This window comes from Jaculus jaculus, chromosome 7 (assembly GCF_020740685.1).
Source record: "Jaculus jaculus isolate mJacJac1 chromosome 7, mJacJac1.mat.Y.cur, whole genome shotgun sequence".
Classification (NCBI taxonomy): domain Eukaryota; kingdom Metazoa; phylum Chordata; class Mammalia; order Rodentia; family Dipodidae; genus Jaculus; species Jaculus jaculus.
In genome coordinates, this window is record NC_059108.1 from 150,076,336 (window position 1) to 150,093,782 (window position 17,447).

Here is a 17,447-nt window from a genome sequence, read left to right on the forward strand (position 1 = left end):
TAGATGTGTGGTGGGTATATAAAGCTGAACGTGCCAGAGGGCAGCCCTGAGGGCAGGCAGAAGGGCTCTGCTGGGGTCTGCCCTGCCCAGATCCCAGCTTTCCTGTGCCTCACGTTCCGACGCTGACCTCTTTGGGCTCAGGCTGGCTCGCCCAGGACTCACCACTTCACGTCATCACTGTGGCCTGTGTAGTGCCTCTGCAGCTGCTCCTCCACATTGTACAGCACCACCACCGATGCAATGAAGTACACCGTCTCCCCCGTGGGGAGCAAGTACAGGTTACTGCGACAGTCTCTACCCCGATATCCGTATCTTTATGCATGTCAAGATAAACACTGTTTGCTCTCAAGAGCTGACGGGTCATTGGATTTATTCAATAAGCAATAGAATATCATAGATAATTCCCATCAGTTTAACTGCTTTAAATAATCCTAACTTGAGACTATGTGGTACCCAGTACACCTTGCCATCTGGATACCCACAGAAGTAGTCCACACATGCTTGGCAGAGGCTTCACCATGAGGTACAACTCCAGCCCTTGGATTCTTAACACAGAGGCTCACTCTGTAGTCCAGGCTAGCCTCAAACTCATCCTTTTGCCTCAGCCTCCCTAGGACTGGAATTACAAATATCTCATATGAATGCATATTTTAAAATTTTTATTTATTTGCATGTGTGTGTGTTTTCACTAGGGCCCACTGCCATTGTAAGCACACTCCAGATGTATGCACCCAGCTTCACATGAGTGCATTTTTTAACAATACAAAGATTGGTTGACTTTTAGAAGTTTATTCAAAGGATACACCCATTCCAGCTTAAGCCGTTTGGTTGGCAGCTCTGCTTTTGCCTCCAAATTGTAACAATCCACTTGATCTTTGGGCATGTACATGGTCACGGGGCGTCCCCGAAGAAACATTTTTACATATCCTTCTTCTATAAAGAGAACAAAGATGTCAGTAAGACACCTTAGTGTCCAGAGCACCTGAAAATAAATGTCGTGGTCTCACTAGTCTGTCACTGCACAAGTGAATATCTATCCTGTGTCATTTTCCAGAAGCGTCCCAGGGAAGGAACAATAACATAAGGTTAAAGGAAAAAGCTTTTGCTGTCTTGCTTCTGACATTCTGCTCGCTTAAGTTCACAACATATATAACAAATTGCAGGGCCAAGAGATGGCTTAGCAGGTAAAGCACTTGCCGGCACAGCCAAGGGACCCAAGTTCAATTCCCTAGTACCATGTAAAGCCAGATGCACAAGGTGGCATATGCATCTGGAGTTTGTTTGTAGTAGCTAGAGGCCCTAGTGTGCCCATTCTCATTCACTCTCTCTCTCTCTCTCAAGTAAATAAAATATTTTTTAAAAATTGTAGAGGCATGAGCTAGATCCCAGCGATCACTTCCCATTTCCCATGAGGTCTCCGTGGGATACTTTACCACCAGAGAGGAAAACGCACCACCACTATTCATAACTCATGCAAGAAATGCACTTTAGGCTCTTATGCAGTCCAATGTAAATGCAATCTCGCTACCAAAAGTTATGAAATATCTGGCAACATTCAAATTGATTTGTGATGTCAAACTGTGAAAATACGTCTTCATGCATCTTTTCCACTGGACAGCTCTTTCAGGTGCAGAGGACACAGGGTCACTGGAAGTGCGTGCAAGGACGCAGAATTTGCTTGATGCAGAAAATGTGCAACGAGAAACTAGCTGTGGAGAACTGAGGAGCAGCAGGGGCCAGCAGAGATGAGATCAGGAGCTAGAGCTCTCCAGAATGAATATGCTACTGATAACTTTGGGTATTTTATTTTTTAAAACTCCTGTTGACAATTTAAAAAAAATTATTTGCACATGCGCGCGTGTGTGTGTGAGTCTGTGTGTGTGTGTTCCAGGGCCTCTTGCTGCTGTAAAGGAACACCAGATGCTTGTGCCATTTTTTTCATCCAGCTTACTGGGTGGCTAGGGATTGAATACAGACTGGCAGGGCTTGCAAACAAGCACCATCAACCTCTGAGCCATCTTCTCAAACCCAGTTTTGTTATTTTAATAAATTATAGGCCACAGTAAAAAAAAAAAAAAAAAAAAAAAAAAGGGTATGTTGACCTGAGACAACACCAGAACCTTAAAAAACAGTCAGCTTGGGGCATTCTGTACTAGTTTTTTTTTTTTTTTTCCTCCTTTTTCTTTTTTTTTTTTTCCTTTTTTTCAGAATATGATAGGAGCATGTGTCTCCTTGAACCCCTGGGGAGCTCTGTTCAGTCTCAGACTCTTCAGTCTAATGCTCCCTGTAGATCAAAGGACCCTGGCTAAATGACATTTAAACTGGGTAGTGGCAGTGTCTGGGCCGAACTCCATAAACAATCACCACGCAGGAGAAAGTGGCAAGGAAAAGCCATGAGACGGCCGCCGTTCCGTAAGCATCCCAGTCACAAATGCGTCCTGCGGTCCTGCTCCACAGGCGTCAGACGGCGCCACGCAGCGTTAGTGCCTGCCATGTGCATGCTCTCCACGCTGCGCTTAGCGAAGCTTGGCGTTGCCGCGGGAGCCAGGATGCCCTCAGCCCTGCATACACTGTGCCACCACACCCACCCATGGATTGTCCTGTTATAGTCTTCTCCATGTGGGTACTGTCCACCCCCCCCCCCCCAGCTGCACTGGGACCAGCGCATCCGAGGTTGTCATCACTGCTGGTCCTTATTGCTATCCTGGGTCACCTCACATACTGTCACCACAGCCATCAAAGCCCAAATGGGATCTTGTCGGATGCTCATCCATGCTCGGTCCTCTGTCTGCTCACTTACTTGCTGGACTAGCAGGTCTGACTGACGTGACCTGCTCCAGCCACCCTATGAGGGTTCTCCTCTCTGGCCAGAAGTGTCTCTTCCATACATTACGCCCTGCCTTCCCTCAAAGATGTAGCTCAGCTGTTCTCTTTTGAAATCTCTTGCCTCCCCGAACTGCTCATCACTCTGTATAGTGATCGCAAGCGCAGGCTCTAAAAGCACTCAGCAGACCTTCCTTAGAGTAGAGAGATGCAGGAGTGATGGCGTTGAAAGTAAAACAGAAGGCGATTCTGTCAACTCTCTGTGTGTAAGATACAGATCAGTCCTGCTGGAGTGCTGAGTGTGGGACAGGAATAGCATGTACACGATGCATTTCCACAAGGCACAAGTCGGCAGGGCAGAGGCTGTAACTGTATGTGAAGTATTTCCGGGTATGTAGTGGTTGTGTTCTGGTTCAGAACCCCTATGACTAAGGCTCGCTGCAGCCTTTTAAATTACTGACAAGACCAAAACAGCTCTAAACTCAGCCTTGGGCTGTCATTTCCTGTAACTCAGACATTCTACCTCTCAAATCACAGGGCAGTGAGGGAGAGCAATGCTGTTTTCAGGCATGTTAGGAGCAAGACACACAATCATCAAACCCAGAGGTGCTAGTGGGAAGAGGCCAGCAGTGCAGGACATTGTGCCACACAGTGGACACCCAAGGACTGCCCTATAGCTCTCTTCAGGTTTTTAAAAACAGAATTTCTATAACCAGCCAATTACTGATCATGATCCAAATCATATCCATTCGTTGAAGCCCATCTGAGTAAACGCTCAGGGATGCTTTGAACTTAGTAGGGCAGATGGAAGGGGACCATGTCACAGAAACATTTTCATACAAGGAGGGTTTGCCTGTATGAAAACCGTCTCTGGAGCCAGAGTAGCAGTCTTGCTCAGAGAGCTATGGGCTCGGGAATGCTGCCTACCTTTGCAGTGCGTCACCCGGCGCTTCGGAGACAGAGACAGAAGGGCTAGACAAAGAGATGCGGTACTACAAGTGTGGCTGGCCTGCCTGCTCAGGCCGAGGGGCCACCCTTGCCCCCCATGGGACAACTGGACATTCAGGGGTTCTGACAGGATGGAGGCCTGTGGGTTTATGGCGGTTACATTCTCAGGAAGTCATTTCATGCTTCCTGGAAATAAAATGAATACTAACAAATGTGCCGGTGCATACAAAACAGTGCCTGTTCTGTCTTCACTATGAAAAGTGAGAAAAACTTGGAAAATTAAAATTGGATGAATTTCAATAAATTACACACTTGTAATAATTTGCATATACAATATTTAAAATCAGATTACTATGCTAATAAAAACCAAACATCTGCCTTATAAAATGTGTCTGTATAAAAAAGATACATGAAAATGTATCTGTGAATTATTAGTTTGCAGTTTAGCAAATCCTACACAGAAAAGGAGCAGTTATTTTTAGACAATGTTATATAACTTATTGGGCAAGAAACTTTCCCTTAGGAGAAGTGCACGTGCATTTGGCAGAGTAGGTAGGAAGGAGGGCTGAGGGGGACGGGCATCTTCATGTGGAAGTGCCCATGTGGCATGGCACCATGTGTCACTCTAACCCTACTGATGTAGCTACGTGAGGCTGAGAAGGGTCTAGTCTCTGACTGTTTTCTGAGTGATCCTTTGATTTGAGCTGTCTGACCCCACCCAAGCTGCCCATAAACACCAAAGCCACTATCTGAGGGCCACAGGCTAGTCCTGGGATCACTACTTCTTATCTGCTGAGCAGTCAACATCCAAATTCTAGCCACCCACACAAAAAAGAAACCAGACTTACCTGGGCTGAACACAGGCTCCTTAGGTTTGCTGTGAAAATAAATCAAAAACAGTTCTCAAAGGGTGTCTGGGTATTTCATCTCATTCATGTATGGCTCCACAGCCATGTGCTGCAACACTCTCCACATGTGTGCTGTGTGAATGACACACCAATAACAAAAGAATGCCACTGTCATTGTGAAAGAAACATGTAAATTAAAATGTTCAAAACTAGGTACATGTGATTATAATCCTAAATTTATCACTGAAGGTAAGCTGTGTGTATGTGTGTGTGTGTGTGTGTGTGTGTGTGTGCATGTGGTGCATGCATACGTATGCGCAGGTGCATGCCCTATATGCATGCTGGTGGAGGCCAGAGGACATGGGGTGTCCCCCTCTATTGCTCATCCATATGTTTCCTTGAGACAGAGTCTCACAGAACTTGCTGGTTTCTCAAGCCCTACTAATTCTCTGGTCTATGTTTCCCCACAGGACAGGGTTTCAGGCATGTGTGGCCATGCCCAACTATTTATGTAGGTGCTGGAGAATCAAACTCAGGAGGTCTCAGGCCATCATCAGGCTTATATAAGCCATCTCTTCATTCCCCAGGGATGCTTTTTAAAATTATTTTTTATTTATTTATTTGAGAGCGACAGACACAGAGAGAAAGACAGATAGAGGGAGAGAGAGAGAATGGGTGCCAGGGCTTCCAGCCTCTGCAAACGAACTCAAGACGCGTGCGCCCCCTTGTGCATCTGGCTAACATGGGACCTGGGGAACCGAGCCTCAAACCGGGGTCCTTAGGCTTCACAGGCAAGCGCTTAACCACTAAGCCACCTCTCCAGCCCCCCCCCCTTTTTTTTTAAAGGCAGGCTCTCTATTGCTGGCTAACCTAGAGCTCATTCTATATCCCAGGCTGGTCAAACTCACAGCAATTCTCCTTCCTACTTCAGCCTCCAAGTGCTGGGATTACAGGTATGAATCACCCTGCCCAGCTTCTCTGTTGTGCTTTAAATTATTTATTTATTTATTTCCAAGCAGAGAGAAATAAATGAGACAGACAGGGAGAAGGGGCACACAAGGGCTCCTAGCCTCTGTAAATGGACTCCAGATGCATGTGCCACTTTGTGTATCTGTCTTTCCCTGTGCTGGGGAACTGAACTCGGGTTGCTGGGCTTTCCAGGCATGCACCTTAATGGTGGAGCCATCTCTCAGGCCCAGGGGTGCTTCGGAAGACAGAAAATAGCACTAGGGGAGGGCACTTGGCTGACGGAGATGGAGCGGCTTAGTTGGATGTCTCAGGAAGGTTCTTTGTCTTCCTGCTCTCTCCACAGACTTAAAGAACTTATTTAAAATGACTGGTGTTCCAATGAAAGAGCTCGTGCACGAAGACTCTGCGAGCCCTTCTCCTGTAGGGGAATTTATTCAAGAAGACGGGAGTCTGTGAAGAAGCCATCTCATGGGATTTGTAGGGATGTCACCGCGGACCTCAGCCACCCGAGTGCCCACCGCCAAGCCGACTGCAGAGCACCTGTGGGACGGCACTTGGGAAATAAAAGCACCAACGGGCTGGGGGAAGGTGCCTCCGATGGAACAAGGTCATTTCTAGGGCAAGCATGCTTACTGCGAGCAAAACTTCCCCAGGGGTCTCCAGATGATGAAGGAGAGGAGGGCTGTTGGGTAGATCCGTTGCTTCCCAGGGGCTCACCCTCACGGGACAGCCACTTGTGGGAAGAAGGCACCATCTGTACTGCAGACAAGGACAGAGACGCTGCTAAGCTTTGACACAAAGTTCCATGTGTTTGGTCCCCAGTGCAGCAGGGTGCAGAGAAGGTGGTATCTTTAAGAAATTGGGCTACAAGGGCTCCATGCTCATTAATGGATTAGTGTCGGCAGGCTTGTTAGGTCTCTTGGAAGTAAACGGGGTCACTTGGGACCTTGGGAGTGGGCTATTATAAAGCAGGGTTGCCATGGTGTTTGGGCCTTTTCTACACATGCTCCTACCATGTGATACCAAGTGCCATGTTCTGACACAGTATGAGAGCCTCACAAGGTTGATGGCTCCAATCTGGAGTATTCAGCCTCCCGAAACTGTGAGCCAAAATGTTTATTTTTTCTTTAGAAACTACCCAACCTTGGGTGTTTGGTTGAAGCCACACAGAGCAGATTGAGTCAGATGCTCACGGAGGGGAGGGACACAAGCCATTTCTGGACTCCTGGTCTGGAGACTCCAGAGTTGCCGCTATTTCCCCTGCACAGCACCCCTGGTTCTATCCTGTCATAAGACAGGAAGTGAGACAGAAGAGACAAGACACGGGCCATGGGGGTTCCTGGAGTCATCATCACCCCTAAGTGCTGCGACAGGCTCAGGCCATTCCTGCACGTGTGCACACGTGAACCTGACGGGAAGGCTGGGAGCTGGCTGGGGGGGGGGGGGGGGCGGCGCTTCCGTGTGTAGCAGTCACCCTTTCGTTGCTGCGGCAAACACCCGACGGGAAGCGGCTTATGAAGGAAAGGGTTTACTCCTGCTAACAGTCTTAAGGGGAGTTTCATCGTAGCAGGAAAAGCATGGCAGAACGGACCCCTGAGCATCACACCATGCGACATTAGCTGGAGGAAGCGGCAAGAGTGAGCTGGCTGGGACGCGCAAGAGGGTCTCAAGGTCCGTCCCTAGGGACCTCCTCCTCCAGCAAGGCCCTTCCTCCCAAAGGCTCCATACATTCTCCCAAACTGCCACTAGCTTGAGACTAAGTATTCAAACCTCATGAGCCTACAGTGGGCATTTCATTCAAGCCACCACATGGGGTGCAAGCAAAAGGGCTTGAGTTTGGGATCCCCAGCACCCACATAAAATGACAGGAGTGGTGCTGTGTGCCTGTGACCCTGGTGCTGGAGAGGCAGAGACAAGAGGATCCCTGGAACTTCCTGGCCAGTGACTCTAGGCTCAGTGGGAGAACTGGTCTCAAAGGATAAAAGGCACAGAGAAATGTACCCAGCATCAGCCCTTAGCCTCCACATGCAGGCATGCTCACCAACACACATGTGTGTGCACACACAAATACAAACACTTCACACAGATGCACATGTAAAAAACTCCTGATAGGATATATTTCTTTTTTGTTTTTTTGTGGCTCTGAACAATTTTATCTTAAAAAAAAAAAGGAAAAGGAAATAGGAAGAACCACCCCTACGCAGGGAAAGGCCCCAAGTGGGTCCCAGCCTACTGTTCTCCCTGGCTTCAGAGACGTCTGCATAGGGCTCAGCTGCTTGCTGGGCCATCTCCAGTCTCGGGCTGGCAGGCCTGCTTCGATCCTTCCCATCCTTCCCCCATGTGAGTAAGCCTGCTTCTCAGTCACCAGGAACCCATGGGAGCCTGGGATCCGGGAAAGGAAGAACCAGTGGGAGAGCCAGATATCACCTGTCGGCAGACCCTTTGCTGGGCACTCTAAGCAAGCACAGGACAAGCCCCCCATTTAGTGTGTCCGGTGTCCATCACGGAGACAGCACATGCATTGTGCAAGAGAGGCACAAGGGCCCAGGGACTGCACGGTGGGGGAGGGCAAGGCTGTCCACGAGCCACGCCGTGTTTAACACCACACACTGCAGGCTCCTATACCACAGGGCTTCAATTCAAAGACATGCCTTCCAAATGCCCCAGTCCCATGCTGGAAGTGGGCAGTGAAGGAAAGGGGCACGAGATTAGTCTGTTGCTCCTGGGCTATCTGCAATTCCTGGCTCCAAGCCTGAGTCCCCATAGTTAGTTGCTGTCGTTCTTGATGACGACCTCTAAGCCATGGTGCCGTAACTGAGCTCGAAGCAGCAGATTCTTGTTTTTAAGGCCTTCCACCTGCTGCCGAAGAACGTCATTGTCCAGCTGCAGTTGGTCTAGCCCCTGCAGTTCTTCAGATAACCGGTGGTTACTCTGCCGAAGCTCCTGAATATAATCGCAGGCTTTGGATAGAATTCACCTTTACTCTGGCCAGACTTGGTGCTCTCCATAGAGCAGTCTGGGATGATCTTAGACAGCTGCACGATCCAGTTGTTGATCTTGTCCCGACGGCGGCGCTCCACTTCTTTATGCTGAGCCCTGCGTTTCTCATCCCGAGTTGTCCGGGGAACCTCTGACTTCGGGGAGTAAGGGTGGGTCCTGGGGCAATTGAGCGCTGGCTCCCTCCCTGCAATACTTCTTGTGGTGACATCATCACAAAGAACTGACCGGTGCTGGCAGGAGTTGCCTGCCCCAGCAATGCCTCAGCCCTGAGTGGTAGCGACTGCAGCTGTGCTCCCAACGTGGTGGCCCTGCTCCGAAGCATAATGTGTCTCAGCAGCTGTCCCCTCTGTGTCACCTGCATCGTCACTGCTGCAGGCACCCTGGAGCACGGCCTGGCTCATGGATTGAGTGGCAGGATAGCCACCGATGGCACAGTACCCTCAATCTGGCCACCTAGCTGCCCCTCAGACACCTGATCACCCTGTACATCACCTGGCCCCCATTCTCAGTTCGGAAGACGTACTTGACGGTGGGATCAGGGAAGGTGGCAGCTGACTGGATACTGGCGATGGCCACACTAGTTGGGTCCTCCCCAGTAGCCACTGCACCTTCCTGAATCTGAACTGTCCCCTCTCCCGTTTCAGCTGTTTTCTGCTGCCCCTTCGTCTCTGTGTGAGGGGGCTCATCCGAGGAACGGGTCCTTTTTCTGGAGGGCTTCGTATCGTCTCTCCTGACTCACAGGCCTAGGTGCTAAGTCTCAAATGTTGGTAGCACATCCGGAAGCATGTCCTGAGCATTAAGGAGATGTGACACAGAAACGAGGACGGGGTGTATCCGATTTGCACGGTCAAAAAAGAGGTGCTAAGCACGGACACACAAGCGAGAAGAAAAACGACCAAGTCCCCAAAGAACCCCGATGCCTTAGACCTAAGCCCGAGAATGCGGCGCCTCACTGCAGGCCCACCAAACCAAGCAGGCGCTTCGAGAGCCAGGCGTCCCCCCGAAGCCCGTGTGGGGAGCCCGACTGCGCTAGGCCTCTGCCCCGGCAGCTCCGCGGAGGAGGTGGGGAAGCGGGATATATTTCTTTCTTTCTTTCTTTTTGTTTTGGCTTTTCAAGGTAGGGTCTCACTCTATCCCAGGCTGACCTGGACTACACTATGGAGTCTCAGGGTGGCCTCGAACTCATGGCAATCCTCCTACCTCTGCCTCCTGAGTGCTGGGATTTAAGGCGTGTGCCACCATGCCTGGCATGGGATATATTTCTTTTTGTTGGTTTTATTATATTTTCTCTCTCTCTCTTTTTGAGGTAGGGTTTCACTGTAGCCCAGGCTGACCTAAAACTCACTCTGTAGTTCTGGTCTGGCCTCAAACTCACAGCTATCCTCCTATCTCTGCCTCCTACATGCTGGAATTAAAGGTGTGCACTACCATGCCTGGCAGGAAGACATATATTTCTAATGTTACTTAAAACGCAATGAAAGCTACCTTGACTAAACATGACCTGATAGCCCAAGATGTAATGATACATTGCATATTGATGCCCTTGACACCCAGGTCACACATGCACGTGTGGAGTGGCTGCCAGGGGCTGGGCTTTGCCGCTGCTTGTTGGTTCACACTGGTTCAAACACAGGCAGCTGTATCTGTCACTGGCATAGTTTCCTGAACTATGAACTATGGGAATTGAAAACCAGACTGTAAAAGGCCTGCTCAGCCTTTCAGCTTAAAGGCTAGGGTCTTCCACAGGCCTTCACAGCTGCAGGCAAGCCCTTGGCTTCCCTGGCTACCGAGCTCCAGTCTCTCTGCATCCCTGCTGTTCCATGGACCAGGGTTCAGAATGTGCAGCCTGTCTCTCCTCCTGGACACCAGGCCTACAGATGGCACACAGCTGCTGCTTGGGTCTGTGCTCACAGCCACTTCCTGTGAGGCCTTCTGGGAAGCCCAGTTGACAGCACACCCTCCCTTTGGCCCTGCTTCCCACACTCCCTGATCCTGCCCCATCCGGATTCATTTTTGTCTATGGCGCTGTTAGTCAAATACTTTATTTTACTCCACCACAGGACACAAATCCCCACTGAGGGTAGGGTCTCTGCCCTGCTCACTGCTGTGTTCCCAGGACCCAGAAGAGGGCAGCTGCTGCCTGGCGCTGGGGCAGGGCCTGGAGCGTGGACTTCTCTCTCTTCCTGCCCTGCTCTTACACCACAGACCGGCGTGCCTCACAGGGCCTCTCCGTACCTCCCTCTGGCCCTCGGTCTGGGTCTGCCGTGTGCGCTCCCTGAAGGTCCATGGAAAAGCGGTGTAGGAGGAATTCCTCTTCTTCTTGGTCCCCAGGAATCCTGATCTGTCACTCAAGCCCATGCTCAGCCATGGATGCCTTGCCCTCCTCCCATCTAGGCAGGGATCCTTTTCCTGCTGCTGCTCCTGCCCAACACAAGGGCAGACATGGGCCAGCCACCTCAGAGGAAATTGTCCCTTCTGTGGTCTTAGCTTAGTGTATTACTTGGTATTTTAGGCTCCATGGCAGACTTACAATGGCTGTGGGTTCCGTAGCTCACCTGGCTTGTCCCTACTGTCAGGGCATGAGTGACATTCTTGTGATCTGTGTGCTTAGAAATCAGAGTCTTGACTCCATGTATGTATTTGGTTCATAGGTAGGATGGGGACAGGAGAAGGAAATATAAAATAAAAGGCAAATGTTCCATAATTACAGAAACATGATCAAAGGGATGCCGGCGGGGTGGGGGGGGGAATCTAAGAACAGGAAAAAAGGGCTGGGAATATGGCTCAGTGGATAAAGCACTTGCCTCCTGAGCCTGAGTACCCAAGTTTGACCCTCATGTAAAAAGCCAGAGCTGTGATGGGCTTCTGTGGTTCCAGTATGCTGATGCCGGCAACAAGATGGGAGGCAGAGACAAGAGTTTCCTAGAAGCTTGTGATGAGCCCAGCAGAACAGTAGAGCAAGAATCCAGAGTGAGAAAGCCTGCTTCAGACGAGGTGGAGAGGCGGGGACCAACCGGGAAGCTGTCCTCTGGCCTCCACACCCGCTGTGGCACACACGAACCTATAAGCACGTGCACACACAGAGAGTTTTTAAACATTGTTAAAAGGTAGGAAAATGATTCCTTCATGATGCTGATCACAAAAGTAAAAGATATAAAGGCTTTGAGCAAGGGTACACGCCCAAGAAATGAGAAATGCAGTTGTGGCAGTGTTCTGCTGAAAAAGAGAAAATCCACAAAGGACTTCGAATCCCCACAACAGGGAAGCCCAAGACTTCCGGCGCTGTGGTGCTGCCCCTGAGGAAGGGCGCAGATGTGAAGAAGGCAGCTGGAGCCGAGGTGGCAAACAGTGCTTGTGTCTCTTTTAATTAATTAGTGTTCCTGAATGTATACACCCATGCATGTATGTGTGCATGTGTGTATGTGTGCATGCACGCATGCATGTATGGCATGCCAGGGCCTCTCGCCACTGCAAACAGATGCCAGATGTTTGTACCACTTGTGTCTAGCTTATATGGGTGGCTTAGGACTTGAACCCTGGCTTTGTAAGCAAGCACCCTTAACTGCTGAGCCATTTTCCCAAATACTAGCTCTCAGCATACCATGGCTCCCTTTGAAATTGGTCTTATGGGACGGGGGAGAAATTACCACAGGAAGTCAACGTACCTAATAATAATAAGAAGAAGAATGCCTTATAGACATTAACCTTGTATAGCTCTTTTTTCCCCCTAGGGATGGGGTCACTTAGCAACCATCTAGAAAAATGTTTAGTACTTACTGGAGACCTTTTGGGTACAAGAAACGAAAGCTTCACAGTGCCAACCAAACGCAGCGTAGCACAAAAGGGACACAGAGGGCTCTCCCAAGTACGCCCTGTCTCCTTCACCTACATCACGGGACAGGACCACCGCAGGGCATTGGTAGGACACAGAGACGTGACAGTGTCCAACACACTGCTGCTAATGAAGACTACTTCCTGCTTGTCTGCATGAATTTCCGGATCCCTCTCCCAAGAGTTGAAAACCAAAGCAACTTCAAGGATGTAAGCACTGACGCCTTTAACCGAGGCTGGGAGACAGCCGCGAGCACGCGGGCCGAGCGTGGGTCTGGTTGCTGGGGGCTTCTTGCCAGCGCAGCGCCTGGGACAGAGACAGGCGACCCCACAGCAAGCTGCCTACACAGATCGGGGATGAGCACGCTCTGGGTTCAAGTGAGACCCGGCGTCAGTAAAAAGAAAAAGGTGGGCTGCAGGGATGGCTTATAGTTCAGGTGTTTGCCTGCAAAGCCAAAGGCCTAGGTCCGATTCCTCAGGACCCATGTTAGCCAGATGCACAAGGGGGCGCACGCGTCTGGAGTTTTCATTTGCAGTGGCTGGAGGCCCTGGTGTGCCCATTCTCTTTCTCTCTCCCTCTCTCTGTCCAATAAATAAATTAATTAATTAATTAAATAAAAAGAAGGTGGAGAGTGATTGCAGATGACAATGGGTGCCAATGCCTGGCCTCCACACCCACACACATGCATGTACACCCACACACGTGTGCCCGCATACATATGAACAGACACGCACACCACACACACGTAAATAAAATTTTCGAAAAGCTAAATAAAACGTGAATGGCCTAATGACTGGAGGGGTGAGACAATCCTGTTAGGGAATGACATTTTAGGTTACTTTATTATTTCATCATAAATGTTTTTAAATCTAAAGGGTGGTGGTAAGTTAACTGTTGACCTGTAGGTGGCACTCATTACCCAGTTCTGAATTGAATTTTTTTTTTTTTTAAAGTAATTTTCTTTCATTCATTCAACAAATTCTTTTGGAGCTGTTTCTGTGTGCCCAGCACTGTGAAAAGTGCTTTGGGCAGAAAGTGAGGAGACACAGAGGTCCTTTCCAGAGCCCGAGGGAGGGTCAGGCGGGGCAGCGGGAGGAGGCACTCAGCCACACTCCTCAGACCCATCTTGGACTGGGAGGGCCAGGGAAAGGGGCTACCCCACTGAGCCCTGCAGGGGAGCTGGAGTCTGCCCAAAATGGGGAGCTCTTCTCAGCACCTCCTCACCCCTGGCTCCAGACACACAGACCACACGCAAGACCCTTAGCAAGTGCTGAGAGGTGTGTCATGAGTTTTAAGTAAGGTCTCCTCTTCCTTCCATCTGCACTTTAAGACTGCTTGATTACCTTTCCACTAGCCCACTGGCTGGCCATATTTCTTTCTCACTGAACTGCCAGTTCTGTTTCATTTGCTTTTCCCAAAGGCTTGTGTTGATTCTTACGGAAATCAAAGAACCCAGAAGGACCTTGTTAATATTTGATATGACAATGTTTCCCTTCCGCTTCCCACCCCGCCTCACACTGATCGGCACAGGCAGGAGGTGCTGGGAAGCAGTACTATGGGCCTGAATTGGGTGGCAGACATTTTCAGAGTTTCTGATTCCTCTTTTCAGGTTGGGGCAGGAGCAGAAACAGGAGCTAGGGAATTCCACAGTGTCCCCTGAGAGGGAGGCTCTTTAAACGTGGGGCATGGCACGAGCCAACACTGACCCAATATCGTGGGATAGGGACAGCTGAGACTTCTGTGAGCGTGAGGCCCTAGGGAGCTTCTGGTCTTCTTTATGCACATCTGGATTTCCTAAAACAGGTTGTTCGTGTAATAAATAAATTGAGTCAAAGGGAGAAAATATATCCCACTGGGAAAAGGTAAGAGACATGTTGGAGTGACATGGATGCCAGGCCCCAGGAGAGGAGGAGAAGCCAGAAGATGAGGGACTTTGACTCTACGGCTGAGGGGACGGTTTCCATTACAGCAAGGGGATGCTAACATGTAAGTCAAACAGCTTTGAGCTCAGAAGAGCCCAAGGAACCACCCAGAAGACAAAGCCATGACCCGCAGAGTTTTAGGAATGAGGGGAGCCCGAAGTGCCCAGCACAGCAGACCCTGACCTCGCCATCCTATAAAGCAGCAGGGATGCCTGGTGCCAGTGTTCAGATTGTGCACTGTAAGGGCAATGTGTCCATGGTGACACCTCACCTATGAACATATTCATCATTTTGACATTTTTTCCCTTCAAACTGTTGATTTCAAGGATGGACAGTATATATGTATGTTATAACAGAGTTCCCCACAGATGTCCTGAACATTTACTATTCTTATAAAATCAGCCCATTATAACAGCTTTTAGAAAGCAACATAGTTAAAAAAAAAGAGGACTGGAGAGATGGCTTAATGGCTAAGGCACTTGCCTGCAAAGCCAAAGGACCCAGATTCAATTCCCCAGACCCATGAAAGCCAGATGCACAAGGTGCACATGCATTTGGAGTTCATTTGCAGTTGCTTAGAGGCTCTGGTGCACCCATTCTCTCTCTCTCTTTCATCCTATCTGCCTCTTTCTCTCTCTCTAAAATAAATAAACAAATGTTTCTTGAAGTTTTTGAAAAAAGAGCCAGGCACGGTGGTGCAAACCTTTAATCTCAGTACTTGGGAGGCAGAGAGGTAGGAGGATTGCCGTGAGTTCGAGGTCACCCTGAGACTACATAGTGAATTCCAGGTCACCCTGGCTAGAGTGAATCCCTACCTCGAGAAACTAAATTAAAAAAAAAAAAAAAAAAAAAGGAAGGAGGGAGGGAAGGAAGAAGCATAGTGACATAGTTTCTTTCTTAGGAAGTTGAAATGTCTCACTCCTCTGAGAATTTCAAATATGGGGATCTGTGTGGTAAAGGAAACACTTTATTAGTCCAGCCACCTCTAATGTGAACTGCTCCTAAATGTATACACATTTTTCTGTCTGTTATTAAGCATTTTTAACATAAAAAATGCCTTACTGAATTAGTAGACTGGCTACATTATGTGTGTACTATTAGAAGGTTATTGCTAATTCCCTACTTAAATTTAATAAGTACTTCATGATGACATGAGTCATTATGTAATTATGAATATTCATTGGCCATGAATTTTACATAAAGGAAACTATTACACTGCCTTATTGCTTTTGTCTTTAGTGAAAGCTTTGTCGGCGCAGAGAGCAAACGCTGCTCAGCGCTATGAGGCCCTAGGACGTCACACATGTCAAGATGAAGATGCCACCAGGTAGTCAGCAAGACTGTCAAGTCAGCTCAACATTCCTGGAGATGAGGTACAGAGCCAGATGACTGAAACCATCACAAAGAATCACTGTTAATGAAAGAAAAGCATGTGGAGATTTTAAAATACGTTATTGTATTTTAGAAAATACCAGTGTTTTAGGATTTCAAAAATACCTCTTTTCTGTTTAATAATGAGATTCATGCATGTATAAAGACAGATTTATATTTCCTCAAGTTATTTTAGTTGAGAAGTATATATGCTGATATAGAGTTATTTTTCTTGAGTAAAGAAAGCCTTTTTCCAAATTGTGAAAAAATACCTTTTGTGCCAACAGTGGCTTTGGACGTGGGCATGAACACTGTGAGCTTTCCAGCTACTAATGTGCTGCTGACTCGTGTTCAAGCTGTGTGTGAGGTTTGCAGCTCTGGCGGGAGCCCAGTGCGTACCTCCACCTGCATTCCGACAGCTCTCCCGGCATGAGGGGAGGGGAATCGCCTGCCTCCTGGGTCAGCGCAGGACTGTCAGCTGGCTAGCAGGTGGCAGAACCAGGGATGGGGCGTACTCCCTTCCCCTGTAGCCACAGTTAGATTTTGATAAAATGTGGGTTGTACTCAGTGGCCATGTCACATGCAAATGTAATTAAATGTGTCAGCTCAAAGAAAAGACTGACCCCTTCAGATGCCATCAGACACCCTACCCTCATTCTATACATGAGGAGGCCCAAGTTGAGAATATTTTCTGCCTTACCAGCAATGATGGCCGTTACTAAGTGCCAAGCACTGCCAGTTGGCTCATTGGTAAGAGTCAAGGGAGCCAGGGGTAAACCCCAGGTTCGTGGAGGCAAAACGAGGTCATGGACCCAGATCTTTTGGTCTCTCTGCCTACAGGGAACAGATGGGTGAAGCTGTTCAGACATGAGGTGGCTCCTGGACAGTGAGTGAGGGGAGCAGGCCGCCTGTTTCCCCCGCAGGCAGCAATGCACACGGGGTCCACGGCGCTCTCTAGGCTTCGCGCTGCGCCTGCCCACAGCCCTGCATAGCCTTCCTCAGCAAGCCGCAGTCTCGCCTGGTGCAAGGCCAGAGCAACCCGGCCTGAGAGTGCTCTCATGGAGACTGGGGAGGGGGGTGGATGTAGAAACCTGGCGAGGCAGAACCCGATTGTCAGCGAGGCCCTCCACACTCTTCAGCTTCCTTACTGCTATTCCCATGGCCCTGAAGGTGTCTGCCAGTTACAACAGTCACTCACGAAGGGACCCAGCGCTCTCTCTAAAACCCCTCAGGTACCTGTGGCCCTGGCAACTCAAGCAGGCTGGCCCCTGCTCTAATGAGGTAATGAAGTGGACACCTTTGTCAGTTGCCAGAATGATTACTTTTTGAGGCAGGGTTTCACTCTAGCCCAGGCTGACCTGGAATTCACTCTGTAGCCCAGGCTGGCCTCAAACTCACAGTGATACTCCAACTGACCTCAGCCTCCCAAGTGCTGGGATTAAAGGCGTGTGCCACCACACCCGGCCAAAATTATTTTTAGAAAATGATTAGTAAACTTTCCCAGTCCCTCATTCCCAAATCAAAATTCCTTCCTGTGGCATTTCTCAAAAATCCCTTTGTAACTATCTTTTATGGAACTATTTACCCAGCACATTAACTAAAGCCATAGGATTTAAAAGATAAAACAGGTCTGGCGTTTACACAATGCAGAGTCTTTCTGGACATTCTTAATAAAAATCAGATGTGTTGACAGGGAGCCAAGTTCATGAGAATTGCCAAGATCTAGACATTTCA

At 49.0% G+C, this 17,447-nt stretch overlaps 1 protein-coding gene and 1 pseudogene across 4 annotated transcripts in view; both read right to left on the bottom strand.

The window, feature by feature from the left end:
• The window catches only part of Eml1 (EMAP like 1), a 143,941-nt gene that overhangs the window by 30,848 nt on the left and 95,646 nt on the right, over positions 1-17,447 (bottom strand). For all 4 annotated transcript variants that reach the window (XM_045153973.1, XM_045153970.1, XM_045153972.1 and 1 more), the window contains exons 5-7: positions 4,620-4,648; positions 804-933; positions 163-312 (exon numbers count right to left, since the gene is read on the bottom strand). In XM_045153973.1, coding sequence (XP_045009908.1) covers positions 163-312; positions 804-933; positions 4,620-4,648 — 309 coding nt within the window. The remainder of the gene's footprint in view (positions 1-162; positions 313-803; positions 934-4,619; positions 4,649-17,447) is intronic.
• LOC105944569 lies at positions 8,346-9,374 on the bottom strand (annotated as a pseudogene).